Source organism: Acomys minous (genome assembly GCF_964271855.1).
Source record: "Acomys minous genome assembly, chromosome: 6".
NCBI classification, from domain to species: domain Eukaryota; kingdom Metazoa; phylum Chordata; class Mammalia; order Rodentia; family Muridae; genus Acomys; species Acomys minous.
The window spans coordinates 116312934-116335429 of NC_140487.1; the positions used below are offsets into that span (position 1 = coordinate 116312934).

At 52.5% G+C, this 22496-nt stretch overlaps 2 protein-coding genes across 3 annotated transcripts in view; both read left to right on the forward strand.

The window, feature by feature from the left end:
• Window positions 1-8091, forward strand: part of ALDH4A1 (aldehyde dehydrogenase 4 family member A1) — a 30458-nt gene extending 22367 nt beyond the window's left edge. The window contains exons 13-16 of one of the 2 annotated variants that reach the window (XR_014780378.1): window positions 431-552; window positions 1147-1265; window positions 4781-5857; window positions 5889-8091. Coding sequence is in view for 1 of the 2 variants with exons in the window: in XM_084787960.1 (XP_084644086.1) it covers window positions 431-552; window positions 1147-1265; window positions 4781-4893 (354 nt within the window). In the remaining variant the exon portion in view is untranslated. Of the gene's footprint in view, window positions 1-430; window positions 553-1146; window positions 1266-4780 lie in introns of both variants that reach the window. The other variant, XM_084787960.1, reaches the window with a different exon arrangement.
• Window positions 8092-10584: 2493 nt separating this feature from the next.
• Window positions 10585-21933, forward strand: TAS1R2 (taste 1 receptor member 2). Its single transcript, XM_084787951.1, has 6 exons — window positions 10585-10823; window positions 12335-12635; window positions 13555-14331; window positions 15632-15841; window positions 18445-18568; window positions 20553-21933. The coding sequence occupies exons 1-6, from the start codon at window positions 10633-10635 to the stop codon at window positions 21479-21481; spliced, it is 2532 nt and encodes an 843-aa protein (XP_084644077.1). The 5' UTR covers window positions 10585-10632; the 3' UTR covers window positions 21482-21933.
• The last annotated feature ends 563 nt before the right edge of the window (window positions 21934-22496 follow it).

A 22496-nucleotide genomic window follows, 5' to 3' on the forward strand; every position in this document is an offset into this window, starting at 1 on the left:
TGACTCTGTCCTTGTCGTCTGTCGGTGCCGGCTGTGGCCTGGCCCTCCGTTGCCACAGCTACCATAGCCACTGTGGCATATGGCAGCTGTGGGCCTGAGATGGGATGTCGGTGCAAGACCAGGGAAAACCCCAGCCTCTTGGTGGGAGAGAGGCCCCGAGGAAGGAAGATGCCTTTGCACTTGCTGTTGAGCAAGTCTCCTGCTCCCCTGGGCCTGGCTGCTTTACTTTCCAGGGGAGGGCGTGACAGAAAGTTCTGGATCATCTGCCAAATGGTCAGGAAGCCAGGCACACAGAGACCACAGGGAACCTGGAGGAATCAGTCCCTCTCTGCCCCTGCTTAGGGCTGCTGTGTGGGTGGAGACCTGGGACGGTGGCCAGGACGGCCAGGTGGGGACATCGCACGGACTGACCCCTCTCTCCTCTCCCAAGGAGATCTTCGGTCCTGTGCTCACAGTGTATGTGTACCCGGATGACAAGTACAGAGAGACGCTGCAACTGGTTGACAGCACCACCAGCTATGGCCTCACGGGGGCAGTGTTCGCCCAGGATAAGTGAGTGGCCTCACCCCGGGAGCAGTGCTGCTGTGCTGTCCTTGCCAGTTCAGTGTCATCCCCACCTCCTAGCTGCAGTTCCTGCTGATCCCTCCTCTGCTGTCCCTCAGTCCCCCCCCCCCCCCCAGCTTAGACCTACAGGCAGGTGGCCCCACACAGGACCACGCAGCAATCCAGTTTGTTAGAGACATAGATGTCAGGAGCCCCTGGTGACCACCGTGTCTCAATCTCTAGGGACAGGCTCACCAAGCTTGCGACTGACCTGTCAGGGCCCCTCTGAGCTAGATGACCATCCTGCCTCATGCTGCAGAGACTTGCTGCAATGGAGGCAGGTCTAATGTGGGTCCCAGGGTGATAGCCTTGATTTTTTTTTGCATTTTCCTTTTTCCTTGGCCCTGTAGCCACTGTATCTGTCTCAGAAAGAGTAGGGGTGATATTGGAGCCCAGGAAAAAGCACGGGGTTTGAGTATTTGCTTAGTTTCAGTGAAATGGCCGAGTTGGATTGAGGGCTCTGTGCCGTCATGTCCCCTGCCTGAGGGGTTGGAAGCCAGACCTGGGCCTGGTGGCCTCTCTGATCACTGCCCTGTCTCCTAGAGCGATTGTCCAGGAAGCCACAAGGATGCTGAGGAACGCTGCTGGCAACTTCTATATCAACGACAAATCTACTGGGTCTGTGGTGGGCCAGCAGCCCTTTGGGGGCGCCCGGGCCTCTGGTGAGTGGGAGGCGAGGCCTGGTCATTATCTCCAGGGTGTGAATAGGAACAGAGCAATGCCCTGTTGGGTGTGTGAGTGTTCAAACACAGGGGCCTTTCAGGAGCTTCCAAAAGATGGTGTCAGATCTCCTGGAGCTGGGGTTCTGTAGTTCAGGGGCGGAAACAGGCATCGGGGATGGCTGAGGACGTTAGCTTCAATGTCCACACTTCTGCCACCAGGCTCAAGATCACCTAAGTCCAGTGCTGTCTAGGTCATAGGTGGAGGAGCCTGGGCCAGGCCATAAATTGCCAGAGGCTACTGTCCCTCTAGTGTCAGCCACCAGAACACCTGTTAATGAAGAATGGGATGTTTCTACTCAATGTATGCTCAGCAGGTGGCGGTTAAGTCAGCCAGTCTGTCTCATCAAGTTTGTGTGTGTGTGTGTGTGTGTATGTGTGTGTGTGTGTGTGTGTGTGTGTGACCAAAAGCATTTGAAGCCCTTTCTTCTAAGTCTTTGGAATATGTGGCGTAATAGTTACCCATAGTCAGGCCAGGTGTGGTAGTGCATGCCTTTAATACCAGTACTCAGGAGGCAGAGGCAGGTGGATCGCTGTGAGTTCAAGGCCAGCCTGGTCTACAAAGTGATTTCAGGACAGCCAAGGCTACACAGAGAAACCCTGTCTCGGAAAACCAAAACAAACAAATAAACAAACAAACAAATAAACAAAAAGTTACCCATAGGCACCCTATGGTGCAGAATGTTGCACCCCAGGGCTTGTTCCTGATTTATCTCAGTCCTCCCAACTTGCCCGCCCTCTCTGCAATTCCCGGCCACTGTTAACCATCACAGCTTCTGTGAGTTTCGGGTCCCACAAGAGCGAGAGTGTGCCGTTCGCGTCTTTCTGAGCCTGGCTTATTTCATTTAGCATATCGATTCCTAGTTCCCTTTTTATGACTGAATAATATTCCACAGTGTATATTACCACGTTTTCTTTCAAGTGCTCATTGATCAATGGACCCTTTGGAGGTTTTATTTTCTTGGCAGTTGTGAGTAGAGCGGAAGTGAACGCTGATGCACAGACGTCTCTTCAACATGCCAATTTCGCTTTCTTTCCTGGCTCAAATACACAGGAGGGATTGTTGTAGGTTTTTGTTTTGTTTTGCTCTGTTCTGTTTAGATTTATTTATTTATTATTTATACAGAACTCTGCCTACATGTGAGCCAGTGGGCCAGAAGAGGGCACCAGATCTCATTATAGATGGTTATGAGGCGCCATGTGGTTGTTAAGAGTTGAACTCAGGACCTCTGGAAGAGCAACCAGTGTCCTTAACCTCTGACTCATCTCTCCAGCCCTTTTTGTAGTTTTTTTAAAAAATTTTATTTATTTTTATTTTATGTGTAGTGATGTTTTGCCTGCATGTATGTCTGTATGAAGGTGTCAGATCTTGGAATTATAGAGAGTTGTGAGCTCCATGTGGGTGCTGGGAATTGAACCTGGGTCCTTTGGAAGAGCAGTCAGTGCTCTCAACCACTGAGCCATCTCTCCAGCCCCCTTTTTGTAGTTTTTTAAAGAACAATTTCCAAAGCATTTCCCGTGATTCTGTACTGACTTATCTTCCTTGTTCAGGGCTTTCTTTTTCTCCACATCTTCGTGTGTGTGTGTGTGTGTGTGTGTGTGTGTGTGTGTGTGTGTGTGTAATTAGTTTCTATGCTGACTCTTTCTGGATGGTCTCCCCTTCACTGGAAGTGGGGTATTTACAGTTCCTGCATTTGTATTGGAATCTCCCTCTCCCTTTGTGTCTGGTACTATTTGCTTTCTGTGTTCTGATGGTCTGCTATTGGTTTGCCTATGTGTTGACAGTTGTTTTCTGTTCCTGGTTTAACTGCTCTCTCTTTTATAACCTCCCTCCCTCTCACCTCCCTCTCCAGTTTTAGTTTAGAGTGTGCTCTATCTGCTGTGAGCTACTCCTGTGTCTTTGAGACTCCCTTTACATCTCTTCTTGTGTCCTCAGGGGTGAAGTGAGTTTCTTGTAAGCAATGTATAATTGGGACTTGTTTATTTATTTACTTAAAATAAATTTTTTTTTGATTGGACATGATGGTACATGCTTTTAATGCCAGCTCTTAGAAGGGTCTTATAACATGGTCCTGGCTGGCCTAGAACTTGCTATGTAGACCAGGCTGGCCTTGAGTTTACACAGTTCCTCTTGCCTCTTCCTTCCCAAGTGCTGGGATTAAAGGTGTGAACATTTTTTTTTAGATAATTAGAAAATTATGTAAATGTACATATATGTAACAGACCATGTGTATGTGAATACCCGAAGAATCCGAGAGATGGTGTCAGATCTCCTAGAGCTGCAGTTAGTGGAGGTTGTGAAACACTTTAATGTTGGTGCCGGCAACCAAATTCTGGTCCCTCTGGAGGACCAGAAAGAGCTCTTAATTACAGAGCGCTCTCTCTCTCTCTACCTGGGTCTTGGTTTTTTTGTTTTGTTTTGTTTTCTTTGGCTTTTCTTTCTTTCTTTCTTTCTTTCTTTTTTTTTTTAAAGATTTATTTATTATTTATACAGTATTCTGCCCACACGTGTGCCTGCCCACCACAAGAAGACACCAGATCTCATTACAGATGGTTGTGAGCCACCATGTGGTGGCTGGGAATTGAACTCAGGACCTTTGAAAGAGCAGACGGTGCTCTTAACCTCTGAGCCATTTCTCCAGCCCCTTTTTGGCTTTTCAAGATAGGGTTTCTCTGTGTAGCCCTGGCCATCCTGGACTCACTCTGTAAATCAGGCTGGCCTCAAACTCATAGAGGTTGCCCGGCCTTTGCCTCCTGGGTGCTGGAATTACTGGGTCTTTGTTTTTATAAATCCATTGACTCACTGTGACTTGCAGAATTTAACCCATTTATATTTAACTGATTATTGATAGGTACAGCTTTTAGTTTTTAGTTTTAGTTTAGCTTTTGGATTTTGGTTTTATTATAGTTCGTTCTTCCTTTCTTTGTGGTCAAGTGATTCACTCAAGTATTGTGTTTTAACTCCTGTCTTTTTTGGGGGTGGGGAGTGAGACAGGGTTTCTCTGTGTAGCCTTGGCTGTCCTGGACTCAGTATGTAGACTAGGCTGGTCTCGAACTCACAGCGATCTGCCTGCCTCTGCCTCCTAAGTGCTGGGACTAAAGGCGTGCGCCATCACTGCCTGGCTGTTAACTCCTGTCTTGAACTGTCTGTCTCTCCCTTATTTCTAAGGAGCTGCTTGGCTGGGCAGTGTTGGTTTCGGTTGGTGTCTTAGTGCTTTGGTACTGTGAGCCTCAGCCTCTCACCTGCCCTCTGGCTGTGGACACACTTGGCTCTTATATGCTCAGCAAGCCCTGAGGCGGGGAATGTGTTTAGTTTCTGCTTTACCACGCCTCTCATCAGGATACATTGTAGACAACACCTCCGTTTACCCCTCTGGCTGCCCCATTTACCCTGTTAGCCCGCAAACCCCCTCCTCTCTCCTCATGTTGAAAACCACTGTGCATTCTCCTTTCCACAGGAACCAATGACAAACCAGGAGGCCCCCACTACATCCTGCGCTGGACATCACCCCAGGTCATCAAGGAGACTCATAAGCCTCTGGGGGATTGGCGGTACTCCTACATGCAGTGAACCCCGCCCAGCACCTGCCCCGTCCACTTGTCTGTCCGTCCAGATGACTGACATCTCAGCACTGACCCCCCTGCTCTCCCCCAGCTCCTTCTGGACTCTCTACAACGGAGCTTGACCCTGTCCTGGCCACTGGGCTGATTCCTTTCCTTGGAGTCAGGTGGCCAGGCTTTGGCTTTGGGTCATACTGGGGAGAAACATCTAATTCACCCAGAAATCTCATCCACTGTGGAACACCCTCGTGCCTGGCAGGTTCTCTGCCTGTCTGCTTCACTCTCCTCATCCTCCGCCCGGTGGCTCAGAGGCTCTCAGATCAGAGAGAGAGAGAGAGAGAGAGAGAGAGAGAGAGAGAGAGAGAGAGAGAGAGAGAGAGAGACTGACTCTTGGGACTCTGTGGGGGAAAGGAGACAGCTCTGGTGCCTTGTAGCTTCATCACTCAAAAAGACTCCTGACCTTGGCCTTGGCCTTGGCCTTTCTACATGTTCTATGACACAGCATCATCCAGGTGGCTGCAGGGGTGGGTACCAGCTGCCTTTGCCCCTTGGCCTGTGCTAGATCCTCTCCTGCAGGCACTTGTGCCTAACTATATGCCTTAGAGTCACATGCCTTCCTCCAGGCTGTCTGTGTGTCCCAAGGCCTTCATTTTTCCTGGCTACCTTCTGGGAGGGCCCAGTGGTGGTCATCACATGTGCGTTGACCCTGGGAATCTTCTAGGTGGGCCTCTGTTCCATACCGTTGTCAGATGCAGCCAACCCCGGGTGGCCTGGGTGAGCTCCTGGTTTGGTCCTACATGACCAAATGTTTCTAGTGGCTTGAGGGTGTTCAGGGTTCCCCTTCACGGACATTTGCCAGGGACATGGAGCTGGTGTGGCTGTCCCCAAGGGTCACCTTCTGTCACACTCAGAGGCAGGTACCAGACCAGCTCTGTCCTCTGTTTCCTTTCAGGGTCTGCTTCCCAGGGAGCAGAGTCCCAGTTCCTGCCTTTTCTGTACTGTGAGGGGATGGGACACACTGCCACCCAAGAAAGTGCCGGATGCCTAATCAGAGTGGCAGTGTTTGTGGAGGGGGCTGAGGGGCTTCTCTTTCCAAATCTAATGCATTGCCAGTGCCTTGTCACATGGTTTGAGCGACCAAGGGGGCTCTGAGGCTGGAGGGAGTAGTGACTCTGGAGCCCAGTGGCTAGGTTGAAGTAAGGGTTTCTGTCTCCTGCCAAGGTGGTCACCAAAAGATTATATAAATTCTCCGACCTTCCATCTCTAAAACGGTGGCGATTCCTTCATGCGCATCAGGATCCAGTGAGCTTTTCCATGTGGATTTCGGACAGCAGGAGACAACTGATCAAGAACATCACCTGTTTTAACTGTTGTTCTGCCATCATCACCGAGTGCTGTGGTGGTGATTTTTTTTTTTTTTTTTTTTTGGTTTTTTGAGACAGGGTTTCTCTGTGTAGCCTTGGCTGTCCTGGACTCACTTTGTAGACCAGGCTGGCCTCGAACTCACAGCGATCCGCCTGCCTCTGCCTCCCGAGTGCTGGGATTAAAGGCGTGCGCCACCACGCCCGGCTGTGGTGGTGAATTTTATGTGTCAGTTCTGCTGGACCAGGGTCCGTAGAGACCTGGTCAACCTTTGTGGAGATTTCTATGAAGGTGTCTTTTGAATGAGAGTAAGGCTTAAATAAGTGGGCTTTAATTTTTTATTTGTGTGTGTGTGTGTTTGTATGTACATGCATGTATGTATAGGTGCCCACAGAGGCCAGAATGGGAGGATTGGAACAGTTGGAGCTTGTGTTGCAGGCATTTGTGAGCTGTGCAGTGTGGGTACTTAGATCTACTGCCTGGTAGAGCAGTGAGCACTTTTAACTGAAGAACCATCTTTCCAGCCCCAGTGTATTTGTTTTGAGACATGGTCTTGCTATGTAGCCCAGATCAGCCTTGAACCCAGGCACCTCAGCCTCCTGAGTGCTGGATTTATAGGTGTATGTCTCCATGCCTGGCTTTAAGAAGCACAGCAGACCAGCACTCAGGGAGGCAGAGGCAGGCGGATCACTGTGAGTTCAAGGCCAGCCTGGTCTACAAAGCGAGTCCAGGACAGCCAGGGCTACACAGAGAAACCCTGTCTCGGGGCGGGGCAGGGGGTGGTGGTGTCGGGGCGGGGCAGGGGGTGGTGGTGAGGCACAGCAGAGAGCCTGGTGGTGGCAGCTGCGAACACTTTTAATCCATGCACTCGGGAGGCAGAGGCAGGCAGATCTCTGAGTTCAAGGACAGCCTGGTCTGCAGAGTCAGTGCCAGGGCAGCCAGGGCTACACAGAAAACCCCTGTCTCAAAAAAACAGTAAAAAGAAGCCCAGCGGGGCTGAGGAGAGATGGCATCGCCATTAAAAGCTAGCCTCACAACCAAAAGGAAGCCCAGCAGATAGTTAGTGTGAGTGGGCCTTGTCTGATCAGTTGAATGTTTAAATAGAACAGGGGAGGAGCTCTCCTGAGTGGGACATTTGCCATCTGACTACCTTCTGGAGACAGTTCTCCCTGGTTTTCTGACCCTGTCATCCTCCCTCTGTACCTCTCCTTCATCCCCACCTTTATCCCCATCTCCTTCTCCTTATCCCTTTCTGTACTCCATGGCTTCTGTGTCCCTGGAGAACCTCGGTTAATATACACGTCTCCTTACTATAAGCCCCACTAACAAGTACAGCCTCATTCCTTTTATACAGATGGGGAAACTGAGACAGAGCTGGCAGGGCACTTCCTAGCAGAGTGCTATTGCTGGGGTGTGGACCCAGATCTGCCTGCTGTACTCCTGTGTTCACACCTAGTGATGTACCACCTTGGGGAGGCCCAGTCAGTCGGCCCTCGGAACAACCACTAATTCCTGCAGGAAGGAGCCGTGAGGGCCTGTGTCCGTGGACAGAGTCCTGGGCTCAAGCTAATTGGTGACATGGGTGCCCTGACTGTGACTCAAATAAGGAAAGGATGACATTTATAGTTCTGTTTAGGTTTTGGTTTTTCTTTTCTTTTTGTTTGTTTTTATTTTTTTTGTTTTTGTTTTTTTTGAGACAGGGTTTTTCTGTGTAGCCTTGACTGTCCTGGACTCACTTTGTAGACCAGGTTGGCCTCGAAGTCACAGAGCTCCTAGGTTTTGGTTTTTCAAGACAGGGTTTCCTTGCCTCCCCGAGTGGTGGGATTAAAGGTGTGTGCTACCACGACCAGCTCTGTTTATGTTTTTGAATGAATGGTGCCAATCACTTGAGGCCATACCAAGTAGCTTTTACGGTCCTGAAGATAGACCCTGGACTCTTGCACACGACAGGCAAGCACTGTACCACAGAGCCACACCCCAGCCCTCTGGGAGCTCCTCTCCTGGTGACCGTACCAGGACATCATTTGGTTTCTGTGGCAGGTCAGAGGTGGTGGTGGGGATAGCAGAAGGCAGATTTGAACCCAAGTCTGGGTGCCTGCAGCCTGTATTCTTGGTGGTGTGCTCCATCAGGTGACTGACTGGCTGTCACTGTCACTATATGGCCTTCCCATGATGTGTCTGTCCTCTTAACTAGGGGAGGAGGGGACTCAAAGCCACTGTTCCCCTGGGCTTGAGGCTGCTGGCCCCCAAGGACATGCTCCCTGGGTAGGTTCCTGAGGCTTCCTATGGTCGTCACCATCAGTCCCCATGTCTTCGGTCACCCACAGAGTCCCTTCATTTCCCTGCTGTGGCCAGGGCCCCAGCCCCAGCCCCTGAGCCTGAACATTTGACTGTGGCCGGACGTCCCTGCTGCCACCGCTGCACACACTGCCACTCAAGCATGTGTCCTAAGGAAATGAGGCACCATCTGTTGCCTCCTGGACACTGGGGTACCCTCCAGAGCTTCAGCAGGATGGGGAAATGACAGGTCACGCACCTGCTGTCTTCACCCAGTCTTGCTTAGTTCGTGTATCAGCCCAGTGTCAACTGTCATCCCAGTGGCTTCAGATTCTAAGCCAGGCTGGCCTAGAACACAGGCTGTGTCTGGTGCTGGACCAAGGGCATTAGAGAATTTAACCTTGGGCAGGTAAGATGACTCAAAGGGTAAAGGCACTTGCCACCAAGCCTAATGACCTGAGGTTTATTCCTGGGACCCACAGGGTTGCGTGGCAAGAACCCACTCTGCAACTTGTCCTTTGACCTCCATCCACTCACCCTGGCATGTGTGTGTGTGACACGCGAACATACAATAAATGAGTTGTTTTTTTTTAATGTGATTTTTGCCTTACATACTCATAAAGTGCTCCACCCGTTTTTCTGATGAGGATGCTGTAGGGACAGGTGGGTGACAGGATACTAGTACAACAGGGATGCTGAGCCATGGGACACAACTCTAGCTATTCTCCAGCCTCAAGTTTGTCACTTCTCAGTAGCTGGGAACCAAAGCCCTGGGGTGTCAGCCCGCAGAGTGGCACACTTGATGGATTAGGATCACTCCAGCATCTGCAGTCTTGGAGGCTGGGCTGTGGGGACCTGTTTATGAGCCCTATGGTCCCGCCACTTAGACTAGACGATGCCAGCCTGTGAGGGCAGTGGGGCTATTTTACCTACCTTTCACAGATGAGAGACAGGGAAGGCTCTTGTAGAGGGGACCCACCAATTTGGTGGTGATACTTTTATCCCAATCCAGAAAGGACCCCAAGTCTACAGAAGCCTTGGTGTCCCACTCATTACCTCTTGATTTTTTTTTTAAAGATTTATTTATTTTGTATACAGTGCACATTAGATCACATTATAGATGGTTGTGAGCCACCATGTGGTTGCTGGGAATTGAACTCAGGACCTCTGGAAGAGCAGCCAGTGCTCTTAACCTCTGAGCCGTCTCTTCTGCCCCCTCTCTTCAGATTTTTTTAAAAAAAGGCTTTTCTGAGGCAGGGTCTCAGGTAGCCCAGGCTGGAAGCCGTTCTGCAGTGACTCTAGCTTGTGTCAAGCTTACAGAAACCAGCACCCTGTGTAGCTAAGGCTCCATTTCCTATGTGCTGGGATGCCAGGCCTGTACCATACCCAGCCACCCTCAAGATGTCTTCTGACATCCATGGGGCTGGATGGAGGCCTGTGGAGACTGAGTCCGTGGGGAGCTGGTGCAGACAGACCTCCGCAGCATTTCCCGCCCAGTGTCTGAACAAGGTAGACTGGCTCCAGGCCCTGCCTTGGAGGAGGCCCAACCCTCTGCATCCTAAGTCGGCCCAGAGCCCAATGTGTCCAGGAGGAGGGTAAGTGAGGCGACTGGAACTGGTCATGAGGGCACAGCGTGGAAGGGGGTGGGCAAAGGGTCATGGGATAGCCCAGCCCCCTCTATCCATTGGGTGGGTGGGTGGGTGAGGCAGCTCTGGCTGCATGCCAGCTGGTATGCCTATTTCTTCTCTTGTGTGCCAAGGGAGACACCGAACCAACAGACCAGGCTGGGCTCACTGTGTCCGTGGCTATCCCCTCTGCCTTCCCTATGTGCTTTGCATGTCCACCACGGCTGACTGTCACCTTCACAGCCAGTGGCCACACAGGTATGAGCTCAGGCAAATGGCTGGGTGTGGCCACCTCGTGAAGATGCCTTGTTCTCCCATGCCATGCGTGCCCCACTGGGTTCCTTCCCTAGAGCCCTTAAGGCTGTCCATGTGTCCCCAGGCTGGATAATCACTATGTAAATGTATGTGCAAATGCCTCAGTGTGGGGTGGTCAGCTACACAGCAAGGCTGGGGCATTTTCTAAAGCTGTTGCTTCTAAAGCAATCATGGGGCCCCAGGCAAGGACACTCCACTTGCTCTTTCTCCTTCTGCATGCCCAGAATAAGCCAGTCCAGCTGGTAGAGAACTCTGACTTCCACCTGGCTGGGGACTACCTCCTGGGTGGCCTCTTCTCCCTCCATGCCAACGTGAAGAGCGTCTCCCACCTCAGCTACCTGCAGGTGCCCAGGTGTAATGAGTGAGTCCCCATAGGAAGCTGCAAGTGGTGGTGGGAGGGAGCAGGGAGTCCGAGCCGGGGGGGGGAAGATGCAGTCCTTAGGAGGCCAGGCCAGGGCCCAGAATGCATCTCATTCATTTCCAACCCCCAACTCCCAATCCTAGATCCAACCTGCTAGTCCCCAGAAAAAAATTTAAGGCAGTTGTGTTTGTAATCCAGAGACCTGGTTTGTCCCTGTGTTACATCCCTGGAGAGACAGGCTGTTTAAGCTCATGGGGTCAACCATCAAAGCCATCCTCAGCCCCTTTGGCAAATGGAGGAACTTCTCCCCCCATCCCCAACCAATAAGACCATGTCAAAGCCTTGTATAGATGCCAGGCTTTGCCTTGATAGGCAGAAGGTGATGTTGGGCAGTGGGCTTGGACATCGGAGGGGAGCTTTGTAGTTTCCAAGGCTGTGACTGGGGAGACGGAGAGTGCTCCCAGGCTTGGGGAGCCCTCTTTCCCCCTCTGTGAGCCATTTGGGGTGACACCACCGCTTAGAGATTAAGTGCACAGGGGATTCATCCTGACCTTGCTCAGGCGGAGGAACATTCTGGGAGACGGGGAAGAGGGAGAGAGTGAGCAAAGGCTGAGGCTTGACCGGAAATTCACCATTTAGATGACAAGGAGGGAGATGCCATGTGGACCGGAGGCTGGTGGGGTGGCCACGGTGATGGCACCAAGCACGGCGCTAGGCCTTCTGATGCCTGTGATAATGACGAGGTCTGTAATGGCTGACAGTGGCAGAGACATGGTGATGACACTAACAATGTTGGCCGCAGCAATAATGCTGGTAGCGAAAATGGGTATAGGGACAGTGGTGGCGATGGCCGTGGTGGCTGTAGTAGGTACACTGCTGGTGGCAATGAAGATGGTGGTGGTGGTGGTGGTAGTGATATTGCTGGTGGCGGTGATAGTGCAGTGGTAAAAATAGTGGTAGTGGTGATGTCTGTGGTACTGATGGTGGTATTGGGGTTTATAGTGGTAGTGATGGTAGCAGTGGCAGTAATGGTGTTGGTGGTGGTGATGGTAACAGTGTGGTTGTAGCGATGGTATTGGTGCTGGTGATGGTAATGGTACAGTGGTACTGATGGTCTATGGTAGTGATGGGAGCAATGGCGGTGATGGTCTCCTCAGTGGTGACAATAATGAAGTAGTGGTAGTGATGGTGGTGGTGGTCATAGTGATGTCATTGTTGTTGGTGAGGATCACAAAGATACGGTAAAAGTGACGGTAGGGGTGGTGCCGGGAGAGTGGGAGATGATGGTGATGGTGGAGATGGCAAGGAAAGAGGAGATTATTGTGGGTGTGGGTAGGCAATGGTAGGGCTCACTGTGTGGTCACAGGGACAGTGGTGACAAAGATGTGGTAAGTGCCAGGATCTTCCTGAGTGTTCCTTGTCAAACTTCCTCATGTGTGGAATATGGCGGCGGTTTGTCCTTTTCCTCCCCTCCCTGGGGACCTGGCCCCTCACAGTGTGTGGCCCTGCAGGTACAACATGAAGGTGTTGGGCTACAACCTCATGCAGGCCATGCGCTTCGCCGTGGAGGAGATCAACAATTGCAGTACTCTGCTGCCGGGCGTGCTGCTCGGCTACGAGATGGTGGACGTGTGCTACCTCTCCAACAACATCCATCCTGCGCTCTACTTCCTGGCCCAGGATGATGACTTCCTGCCCATCCTCAATGACTACAGCCAGTATGTGCCCCACGTCGTGGCTGTCATCGGCCCAGACAACTCTGAGTCCACTATCACCGTGTCCAACCTCCTCTCCCATTTCCTCATTCCACAGGTGATGCCTGGGAAGGGCCGAGGGGACAGAGGGAGAGTTGTCCGGGGGGGTGGGAAGCCCTTCTTCCCTGTCAGCCATGGCTGGAACATGAACAGGAGCAGACAGCAGTTCAGGCTTAGGGCTGGCTTACTGGGAAGCCTGTAGCCAAACTCTTTGTTCTCCTGAGCCTCAGTTTCCCCATTTGGTTTTTTGTTTGTTTTTGTTTTTTCTTTTCTTTTTTTTTTTAAAGATTTATTTATTATGCATACAATATTCTGCCTGCATGTACACCTACATGCCAGAAGAGGGCACCATATCTCAGTATAGATGGTTGTGAGGCACCATGTGGTTGCTGAGAATTGAACTCAGGACCTTTGGAAGAGCAGACAGTGCTCTTAACCGCTGAGCCACATCTCCAGCCCCTTGTTTTTGTTTTTTTCAAGACAGGGTTTCTCTGTGTAGCCTTGGCTGTCCTGGACTTGCTTTGTAGACCAGGCTGTCCTCGAACTCACAGCGATCCGCCTGCCTCTGCCTCCCCGAGTGCTGGGATTAAAGGCGCGCGCCACCACGCCCTTAAAGTGGGCTGATGAGGCACCATCCCAGGACAGTCTCTGGGTCGAAGTGTGAAGTGCTGCAGGAGTTCTCATCACATAGTAGGTGGTCCGCAATGCCAGCATCACCACAAAATGCATCTTCCTCAGGAATGCTAAAGAGCATGCAGTATTAGCTTGCTCAGTCACCTAGCACTAGGCGATAAGGAGACTGATGTGGGTCCCACAGCCAAGGCATGGCGCTTAATAGGGAGGGTCTCACGTTTTGCTAAGGTGGCCCTGGTGATGACAGTGTAAACACAGCCCTGGGCATGTGTGTGTGTATCCTCAAATACCACCAGGGCAATGATGTCAGGTGGAGCCCTTCTTCTAATACCTCGCTCCGGCAGGTCACATACAGTGCCATCTCCGACAAGCTGCGGGACAAACGGCGCTTCCCTGCCATGCTGCGCACCGTGTCCAGCGCCACCCATCACATCGAGGCCATGGTGCAGCTGATGGTTCATTTCCGCTGGAACTGGATCGTGGTGCTGGCCAGCAACGACGATTACGGGCGGGAGAACAGCCACCTCTTCAGCCAGCGTCTGATCAAGACGGGCGACATCTGCATTGCCTTCCAGGAGGTTCTGCCCATACCCGAACCCAGCCAGGTCCTGAGGCCCGAGGAGCAGAGCCATCTGGACAGCATACTGGACAAGCTGTGGCGGACCTCGGCGCGGGTTGTGGTGGTGTTCTCACCGGAGCTGACCTTGTACAACTTCTTCCTGGAGGTGCTGCGCTGGAACTTCACCGGCTTTGTGTGGATCGCCTCCGAGTCCTGGGCTATCGACCCCGTCCTGCACAACCTCACAGAGCTGCGCCACACGGGCACTTTCCTGGGCGTCACCACCCAGAGGGTGTCCATCCCTGGCTTCAGCGAGTTCCGAGTGCGCCATGCCAAGCCAGGGTATCCCATGCCCAACCAGACCAACCTGAGGGCTACCTGCAACCAGGACTGTGATGCCTGCCTGAACACCACTGAGTCTTTCAACAACATTCTTATGCTTTCTGGGGAGCGTGTGGTCTACAGTGTGTACTCGGCAGTCTACGCAGTGGCCCATGCCCTGCACAGATTTCTGCACTGCAACCAGGTCCAATGCACCAAGCGAATGGTTCTCCCATGGCAGGTGAGGGTCTGAACTCTCAGGGACTGACTTCCATCATTGCCATGCTCAGGATCTGGGCAAAGGGCTGTGGGAGGCCACAAAGCAGCCCCTATCTCCAGATGTCTAGCAAGCACAGGGTCTGAGTTCAAATCCCCAACACTCCATGTGAAAAGCTGGACTTGGCTGTGTGTGCCTATAAGCCCAGTGCTGGGGCAGGTAGAAACAGGAGGAAAGTGATAGAGCAGGACACCTGATGTCCTCCTCTGGTCTCTGTGTGGAGGCACGGGCACCCACCCCTCTCTAATACACTGTACATGTATGCATCCACTATACACCAACACAACTTTGCTCTATTTCAGTCACGTGTCACCCACCCCACTGCCTCAGAACCTAGTCCCACTGCTCTAACTGCTTCTGGTTTGAACTGTGCAGCTCTTTGAAAGGCAGCTGGTTACTGGCTGGATTGGACTCTTGCATGCTGAGACCCGGAAGCCTGTGTCATTCATGGTTCCGAGTGGTGCTGTGGTGCATGCCGTGTGCTCACTGGCATGCGTCACCAGGGTTGACCTTTCGCACGTTGGAAGACTGAGGTGCAGGGAGTCAAAGTCACAAAGCCAACTGCAGTTCAGCCCCGGGCTGCTCTGTTAGGAGCACATTCGGAGCTAGCACCAGTCTGAGGAAGGAGGAGCTGACCCTGTGGTGTGGGGAAGCAGGAAGGGCAGGGAGAAAGGACAATTCCAGGTGATGTTTGTAGTTGACAGAGGCCCTGAGCAATGTGTCAGGTGACTTCTAGGAGAAAGCAGCTTTGTCAGCTACCATTCTAAGTTTTATTTATATGAGTGTTTGCCGGTGTCTTATGTCTGTGCACCACATGTGTGCAGTACCCGTGGAGGCCAGAAGGGGGCATTGGATCTCCTGGAACTGGCGCTGCAGGTGGTTGTGAGCAGCAATGTGGGTGCTGGGAACTGAACCCCAGACCCTTGGAAGAGCACTCAGTGCTCTTAGCTGCTGAGCCATCTCCTCTAGCCCCTCTCCTCACCCGCCACCCCTCACCCCCCCCCCCCACAGAGCCCGGAAGACAGGATCCTATTGCTTCCATTTTGCAGAAAAGAAACTGGGAGCCCAGAGAGGTTGAGCAACAGGGCTTAAGCCTCGCAGAGAGTGGCAGGACTGAGACCTAGCTTCAGGCACATCGGGTTCCAGAAGTCACCATCTGACAAGGTGTTGTCCAGGCTGGTGCAGGGCCAGTGGGGGTAGACTCCCAAATGTCTGCTCCCACCTCTGATGCCGGCTCTGCTTCCCTTCTTTCTGACCCCTCCAGCTACTTGGGGAGATTTGGCAGGTCAACTTCACCCTCCTGGGCAACCGGCTCTTCTTCGACCCACGAGGGGACATGCCGATGCTCTTGGACGTTATTCAGTGGCAGTGGGACCTGAGCCAAAATCCCTTCCAGAGCATTGCCTCCTACTCCCCCACCCAGAAGAGGCTGACCTACGTCAACGATGTGTCCTGGCACACCCCCAACAACACGGTCAGCTTGGAGGGTCATGCCCGGGGTGGGGGGGCTTGTCAAGAAGGGTCCCCAGAGATGCATCAGTGGTAGCCAGCAGGGTCTCCGTTCAGGGTGTAGGATCTGAGATCACGTCCTTCTTTGTCAACTGAGAGATGTGGGGTTCAGGATGCTTTGGCTTCGGGAGATGGGGGTTCAGGGACCTCTGCTCAAAGCCCTGCTCTAAAGCGCAGGTGGCTCCTGTATCGGCCTGAGGGGACAGCATCAGGCTTCTTCCTCGATGCTGCCATCAAGTAACCGAGAAGAGGCAGCTTAACAATGAAGGGTGCGCTTCTGCTCTGGGTTTGAGGGTTCAGCCTGTCTTAGGGAAATGTTGATGACAGTCCCCTAAGGCAGCCAGTCCCATCACATCCACAGACAGGAAGCCGAGAGAGGTGGGTGCTGGTCCTCAGCTCGCTTTCTCCATTTTATTCAGTCCAGAACCCCAGCCTGTGGGATGGTGACACCCACGTCTTCCCTCCTTTCCTAAAAGTTTCCAGAAACATCCTCTCAGACATACATACCCACAGGTACATCTCACCTGGATGCTAAATGTCATCGAGTTCATAGAATTACCCATCTCAGGGACCGAGGCTGACACTCTCCCCATTGTACGGACTGGAACACCAAAGGCACAGAGAGGTTGTGTAATATCCTTAAATCCACACAGCCTGTCTGTGGTAGAGGCTTTCTCTGCGCAGCCTTCCAGCTGTAGCCAGACATTGAGTCTGTGGAGTGAACTGGGTTGGTGTCTTTTTCTGTTTTCTTGAGCTCAAACCACAGAAGTTCTTTGTCTTGGGTTCTGGAGTCAGGAGCAAAGGGAGAAGGAAGGCTGGTCCCTGCCGAGGCCAGGAACCTGCTTGTCCCCTCCCCTGGTGCTTGACAGCTCACTCTCCTTGGTTTGTTGATATTCCACCCTCAACATTGCCTTCTTCACCCGAAAGTCTCCTTGTGATCTTGTCAGTGTGCAGATGTCCTCTCTGTGTAGAACACCAGTTCTCTCTTGGGTAAGGGGCTCTTCTTTTTCTTTAATTATATGTGCAGTGACCCTATAATGGATTCAGGCCACTTATTTAGGTCATGGGCATTAAGACCTAAAAGGTTTTACCCAGGCTCAGTCCCCACTGAAATGCAGAGCCTGGGACAAGGGTCATCTATGGTAGGTTACTACAGACATGCGCCAAGTACCAGGACCGGGAGATGAAAAAGCAAACAGCAGGGAAGAAGGAAAGCCAGTCCAAAGGAATGGGCAACATAGGTTGGCTAGGTCCAACCCCCTGGGGGCCACAGGTTGCTCTGTGGAGTACTAAGCCTTTGGGTTTCTGGGTCCCACATGGCTGAGTGCCTAGTAGCTCCCGGTGAGCATCTCACACCACAGCAAAAGGCAGGACCTGCTAGCTGAGGCAAGGGGCTGGCCAGCAGTGGTTGCGTGAGATTGTCCTGCTTGACCCTGGAGGGCCACACAGAGCCTTTAGGATATTAGGAAAACCATGTTTGTGTAAAAGGGGCATTTGGTGGGCAAGTGACAGATGGTGACCATCTCTCTCTCCCCTCCCCCACCTCCCAGATCCTGAGGTCCTAACCCTTCACTAGCACATGGTTGTTCTCTGTGATTACCAAGGCATGATGGGAGACCTCCATCCTAGGGTCCCCAGCCCTCAGCTGCTGGATTCTATTTGTACCTTAACAGTTGTCCCCAAGACAGTGGCATGGGACGGTCCTCAGGTGCCCAGCAGTCGACCCTGCCTGCCCCACGCAGCTTCCTGTGAGAGCCCAAGCCCCCTCCTTCTGTGACCTTGTTAGCTGGTGGGAGGAGCTCAGAGGAACCGGACGGTTTGCCGTGGATGTGTCTCCCCACCGGGGACCAGAATCCCACCCCTACCACTCTTAAGACATCTTCCCCTCCTTCCCTCCTTTCCTCCTTCCCTTCCTTCCTTCTTTTCTCTCTTCCTTATTGTCATGGTCCCTTACGCGAGCTGGTCTCAAATACAGTGTGTAACTGAGATTGAAACCTCTTGACTGCTGGGATTACAAGTGTGTCCTCCCTCCCTTGGTTATGGAGTGCTGGGTTCAAACCCAGGGCTTCTTACATGTTGGGCTGTCACTCGGACACCTGAGCTACATCTTCAGTCCTCTTTGGTTTTCTTAAGTAGAGTCTCCCTAAATAGGCCAGGATGGACCCTCTGTAAGAGCAGCCAGTGCCTCTAACCTCTGAACAGTCTTTCTAGCTCGTCTTTCTGTTATTTATCTAATTTGGTTTTTCCATGCTTGGAGAACGTGCCTGCCATGGTTTCAGTCCTTTTAATTTGGTTAAAACTTGCACCACACAATAGCATGGATCTGTCCATCCTGGGAAATGCTCATGTGCACTCGGTCGGTAGGATGCTGCTCTCTGCTGCCGCTGGGCAGAGCATCCTGTTAGAGTGTGCTGTTTTATGGTACTAGTCAGCTTCTCCACCTTCCTTAGATCTTCAGGCAGGGCCAGGCTACCCTCTCCGGAGGAGCATCTTTCTGGGTGGGGAGAGCAGGGGCCTCCCAGAGAGTGGGGAAAAAGGGCTCAGGGTCTCCTGCCTTCCTCCCTCCAGATCCCTGTGTCCATGTGTTCCAAGAGCTGTCAGCCTGGGCAGATGAAAAAGCCCGTAGGCCTCCACCCCTGCTGCTTTGAGTGCGTGGACTGCCTGCCAGGCACCTACCTCAACCGCTCTGCAGGTACAGCTCTGACCTTTGTTAGCCGGCCGTGGCTCAGTATCCCTACCCTGAGCTGGAGTTTTCAGGGGCCCCTTCACTTTGTCAGGGTCTCTGAGGGCTTTCCAGAGGATGCAAGTATCCAAAGGCCAGAGGCCAGAGACCAGGTCTAGTGCCTCCCCCCTGACACGCCAGACATGTTTTCTCTCTATGTAGCCTTGGCTGTCCTAGACTCCTTTTGTAGACCACGCTGGCCCCAAACTCACAGAGATCCTCCTGCCTCTGCCTCTCCAAGTTCTGGGATCACAGGCATGTACCACTGTGCTTGGCAGCAGCCTGGTCTCTCTCTCTCTCTCTCCCCACCCCTCTCTCTCTCTCCCTCCCCTTCCCCCTCCCTCTCCCCCCTGCTCTCTCTCTCGTTTTTCAAGAAGGGTCTTTCTGTGTAGCCTTGCCTGTCCTGGACTCATTTTGTAGCCCAGGCTGGCTTCAAACTCACAGAGACCCACCTGCCTCTGCCTCCCGAGTGCTGGGATTAAAGGCATGCGCCACCACCTCCCAGCAGCCTGGTGCCTCTTATGGCTTCCCATGAAGCAAAATCCCCAGTACAAGTTTCTGTGTGGTACCTTTGGATCAGTCCTCACACTGCGCCAAGCAAGCTACCCACTGAGCCATCTCCCTAGCTGCCATTGGTCAAGTTCTTGTTTGAAAGACGCTCTCTTTCTAGATCACTGACTCCAGTGTTTAACGTCACGTTAGTGTTCAACACAGTTCAGGGCCGAGAGAAAAGCTTTCTCATGGCCTCACTGACTGAAAATTAATTGGTGATTTCACCTCTGAATGAAAACACCTGCTGTGTGCCCAGCAGCACGCAGGGCCCTGACTAAGTGCTGATCGAGTCTGTGGAAGGCGTCTGCTGGCCGCTCTGTCACAATCGGCAGCGGCCTGCAGATAGGGGCCAGGCTTTGTCGGCTGCCAGGGCTTTCCATCTCTGGGACCCGCCATAGCATCCGGCTCCCAGTGCTAACTATGGGGCTGGGGAGAGGGGGGGCTGGTAAAGCGCTGACCTTGCAAGCAGGAGGACTTGGGTTTGACCCCCGGAATCTGTGAGAAACAGAGCCAGGCATGGTGGCATGCACTTGGAATCACGGCCTGGAGGTTGAACAAGTGGCTCCCTGGGGCTCAGTGGCTGCCAGACTAGGGGACTTGCTGAATTACAGGCAAGTGAGAGACCAAGTCTCAATAAGGAAGAGAGAGAGAGAGAGAGAGAGAGAGAGAGAGAGAGAGAGAGAGAGAGGAGAAAGAGAGGGAGGATGGCATTTGAAGAATATTACTAATGTCTTTTGGACTGTACACACACACACACACACACACACACACACACACACACACTCATACACATGTACCCCATGCACCCCATGCAAACCACACATGTACCCTGTGCGAACACACAGATACACATACAAACACTCTATGCAAACACACTCATACACATGTGCCCCATGTACCCCAAGCAAACACACACATACACACACACCCTGTGCAAACACACAGATATGCACACACACATGCACATGTAACCTGTGCAAACACACTCATATACACATACCCATGTACCCCATGCAAGCAAACACACACACACACACACACACACACACACACACACACACACACACGCACGCACGCACTAACTGAAGGAGGTCCTTGGAGATGCAGTTGCAGGTCTCTCCCACTAGGGGACGATATTGTGGCAGCAAGGCCTTAGAGTTGGTGGGTTCTGAGCAAGGAGACCTGGGTGTGAATCCTTATTTGGTAACTCGCCACTTTGTGACTTTGAGAAAACGAGTTAACACAACTGGGCCCCATGCGTCTCTGAGATGAGGCATCAGGGAGGTCTTGTTCAACCATGGTAGGTGTTGCTTTAACCTCTCTCTGCCTCAGGGCCCCAGGCCCAGAACATAGAGGGGCTTTGCAGTTGCAGTCCGACTGACAGACTTGTGGGCTCTTGCAGATGAGTTTAACTGCTTACCCTGCCCGGGTTCCATGTGGTCCTACAAAAACGACATCACTTGCTTCAAGCGGCACCTGGCCTTCCTGGAGTGGTACGAAGTGCCCACCATCGTGGTGACCATACTGGCCGCCGTGGGCTTCTTCAGCACACTGGCCATCCTGCTCATCTTCTGGAGACACTTGCAGACACCCATGGTGCGCTCGGCCGGTGGCCCCATGTGCTTCCTGATGCTGGTGCCACTGCTGCTGGCCTTCGGCATGGTGCCTGTGTACGTGGGACCCCCCACGGTCTTCTCGTGTTTCTGCCGCCAGGCTTTCTTTACCGTCTGCTTCTCCGTCTGCCTATCCTGCATCACGGTGCGCTCCTTCCAGATCGTGTGTGTCTTCAAGATGGCCAGGCGCCTGCCACGTGCCTATGCCTTCTGGCTGCGTTGCCATGGGCCCTATGTCTTTGTGGCCTTCATCACGGCCATCAAGATGGCCCTGGTGGCAGGCAACATGCTGGCCACCACCATCAACCCCATTGGTCGGACGGACCCGGAAGACCCCAGTATTATGATTCTTTCGTGCCACCCTAACTACCGCAACGGGCTCTTGCTCAACACCAGCATGGACTTGCTGCTATCCGTGCTGGGTTTCAGCTTTGCTTACTTGGGCAAGGAACTGCCCACCAACTACAACGAGGCCAAGTTTATCACTCTCAGCATGACCTTCTCCTTCGCCTCCTCCACCTCCCTCTGCACCTTCATGTCCGTCCACGATGGAGTGCTGGTCACCATCATGGACCTCCTAGTCACTGTGCTCAACTTTCTGGCCATCGGCTTGGGGTACTTTGGTCCCAAGTGTTACATGATCCTTTTCTACCCGGAGCGCAACACTTCAGCTTACTTCAATAGCGTGATCCAGGGCTACACCATGAGGAAGAGCTAGCCCCGCCCACCGGCCTCAGCAGTGACCCCCCCCAGCCATGCTACTGGTGTTCCTCTGCCTTTCTCTGCAGCCTAGCTATTTTTACCCACTTAGCGCTTGAAAATACACCCCCGCCCGTGAGCTGTTTCACCAGCTAGGAGCTACTTGTCCACTTATAGAAGAAATCACCCAAGGTGGCCCTACAGAGCTCCAAGGAAGGTCTAATTTATAAGCCTACTGCTGCCATCTGGTGGTCACAGTGAGCACCTGCAGGCTGTGGCCCATGCCTTCCAGCCTGCTCATGGCTGGCTAGGTGGCTGCGAGGCCAACAGTGCGGTCCAGTATGTTCCCCAGCTGTCTTGTGTTTCTGTGTTTCATTTCTAGTTCTTGGGAAGCACATAGTGGGGCTCCATTGTTCTAATAGGCAGATAGTCACTGCGAGCCCTTCATTGTTGCTTATGAATAAACGTCCTTTCAGTGAAATCAATGCCTGGTCTTAATTTCAGAGGTTCCCCAAGGAAGGGCCCGTGGACTCATTGTGAGCATTCACTGTCTCTCCATGGTGAGTGAGTGACCTTGAGCCAATTTTCTTTGAGTCTGCACTTGCCTACTTCTGAAATGGGAGTCATAGTTGCAGATGTTGATCCTTGGGGGCTGAAGAAATGGAAGATGTTACAGGCTTTGTAGGAAGGAAACTGACATGAACCATCATCCTCTCAGAAGAGATATGGGGACAGTCCAGCACAGTTACCATAGACATCCAGGATGGGACCATGGATGGGGAGAGGGGAGCCTTTGGGTCCTACGAGGAGCTTCCTTAAGAGAGAAAGCAACCATGGATAGCATGACAGGAGGCTACAGGACAGTAAGTCTTCACATCTATGGAACAAAGGGAGTTCCTTGTTCCAGGGTGTATGTAGGGGGAACCCCCTCCCCACTACGTTATCTTAGCTCCCTGCCAGGAGTCCCAGGGCAGAAAGGCAGTAGACAAAAGTGAAGTTATAATTTAAAGTTGTTTTGGGTCTAGGTATGTGGG

What these genes read in the sequence shown, in the direction of transcription:
- TAS1R2 (XM_084787951.1), top strand. Translation starts at nt 10,633, where the DNA reads ATGGGGCCCCAGGCAAGGACACTCCACTTGCTCTTTCTCCTTCTGCAT. An exon ending in CCCATTTCCTCATTCCACAG is followed by an intron (nt 12,636 to 13,554) that starts GTGATGCCTGGG and finishes TCGCTCCGGCAG; the next exon opens with GTCACATACAGTGCCATCTC. An exon ending in GGCACACCCCCAACAACACG is followed by an intron (nt 15,842 to 18,444) that starts GTCAGCTTGGAG and finishes TCCTCCCTCCAG; the next exon opens with ATCCCTGTGTCCATGTGTTC.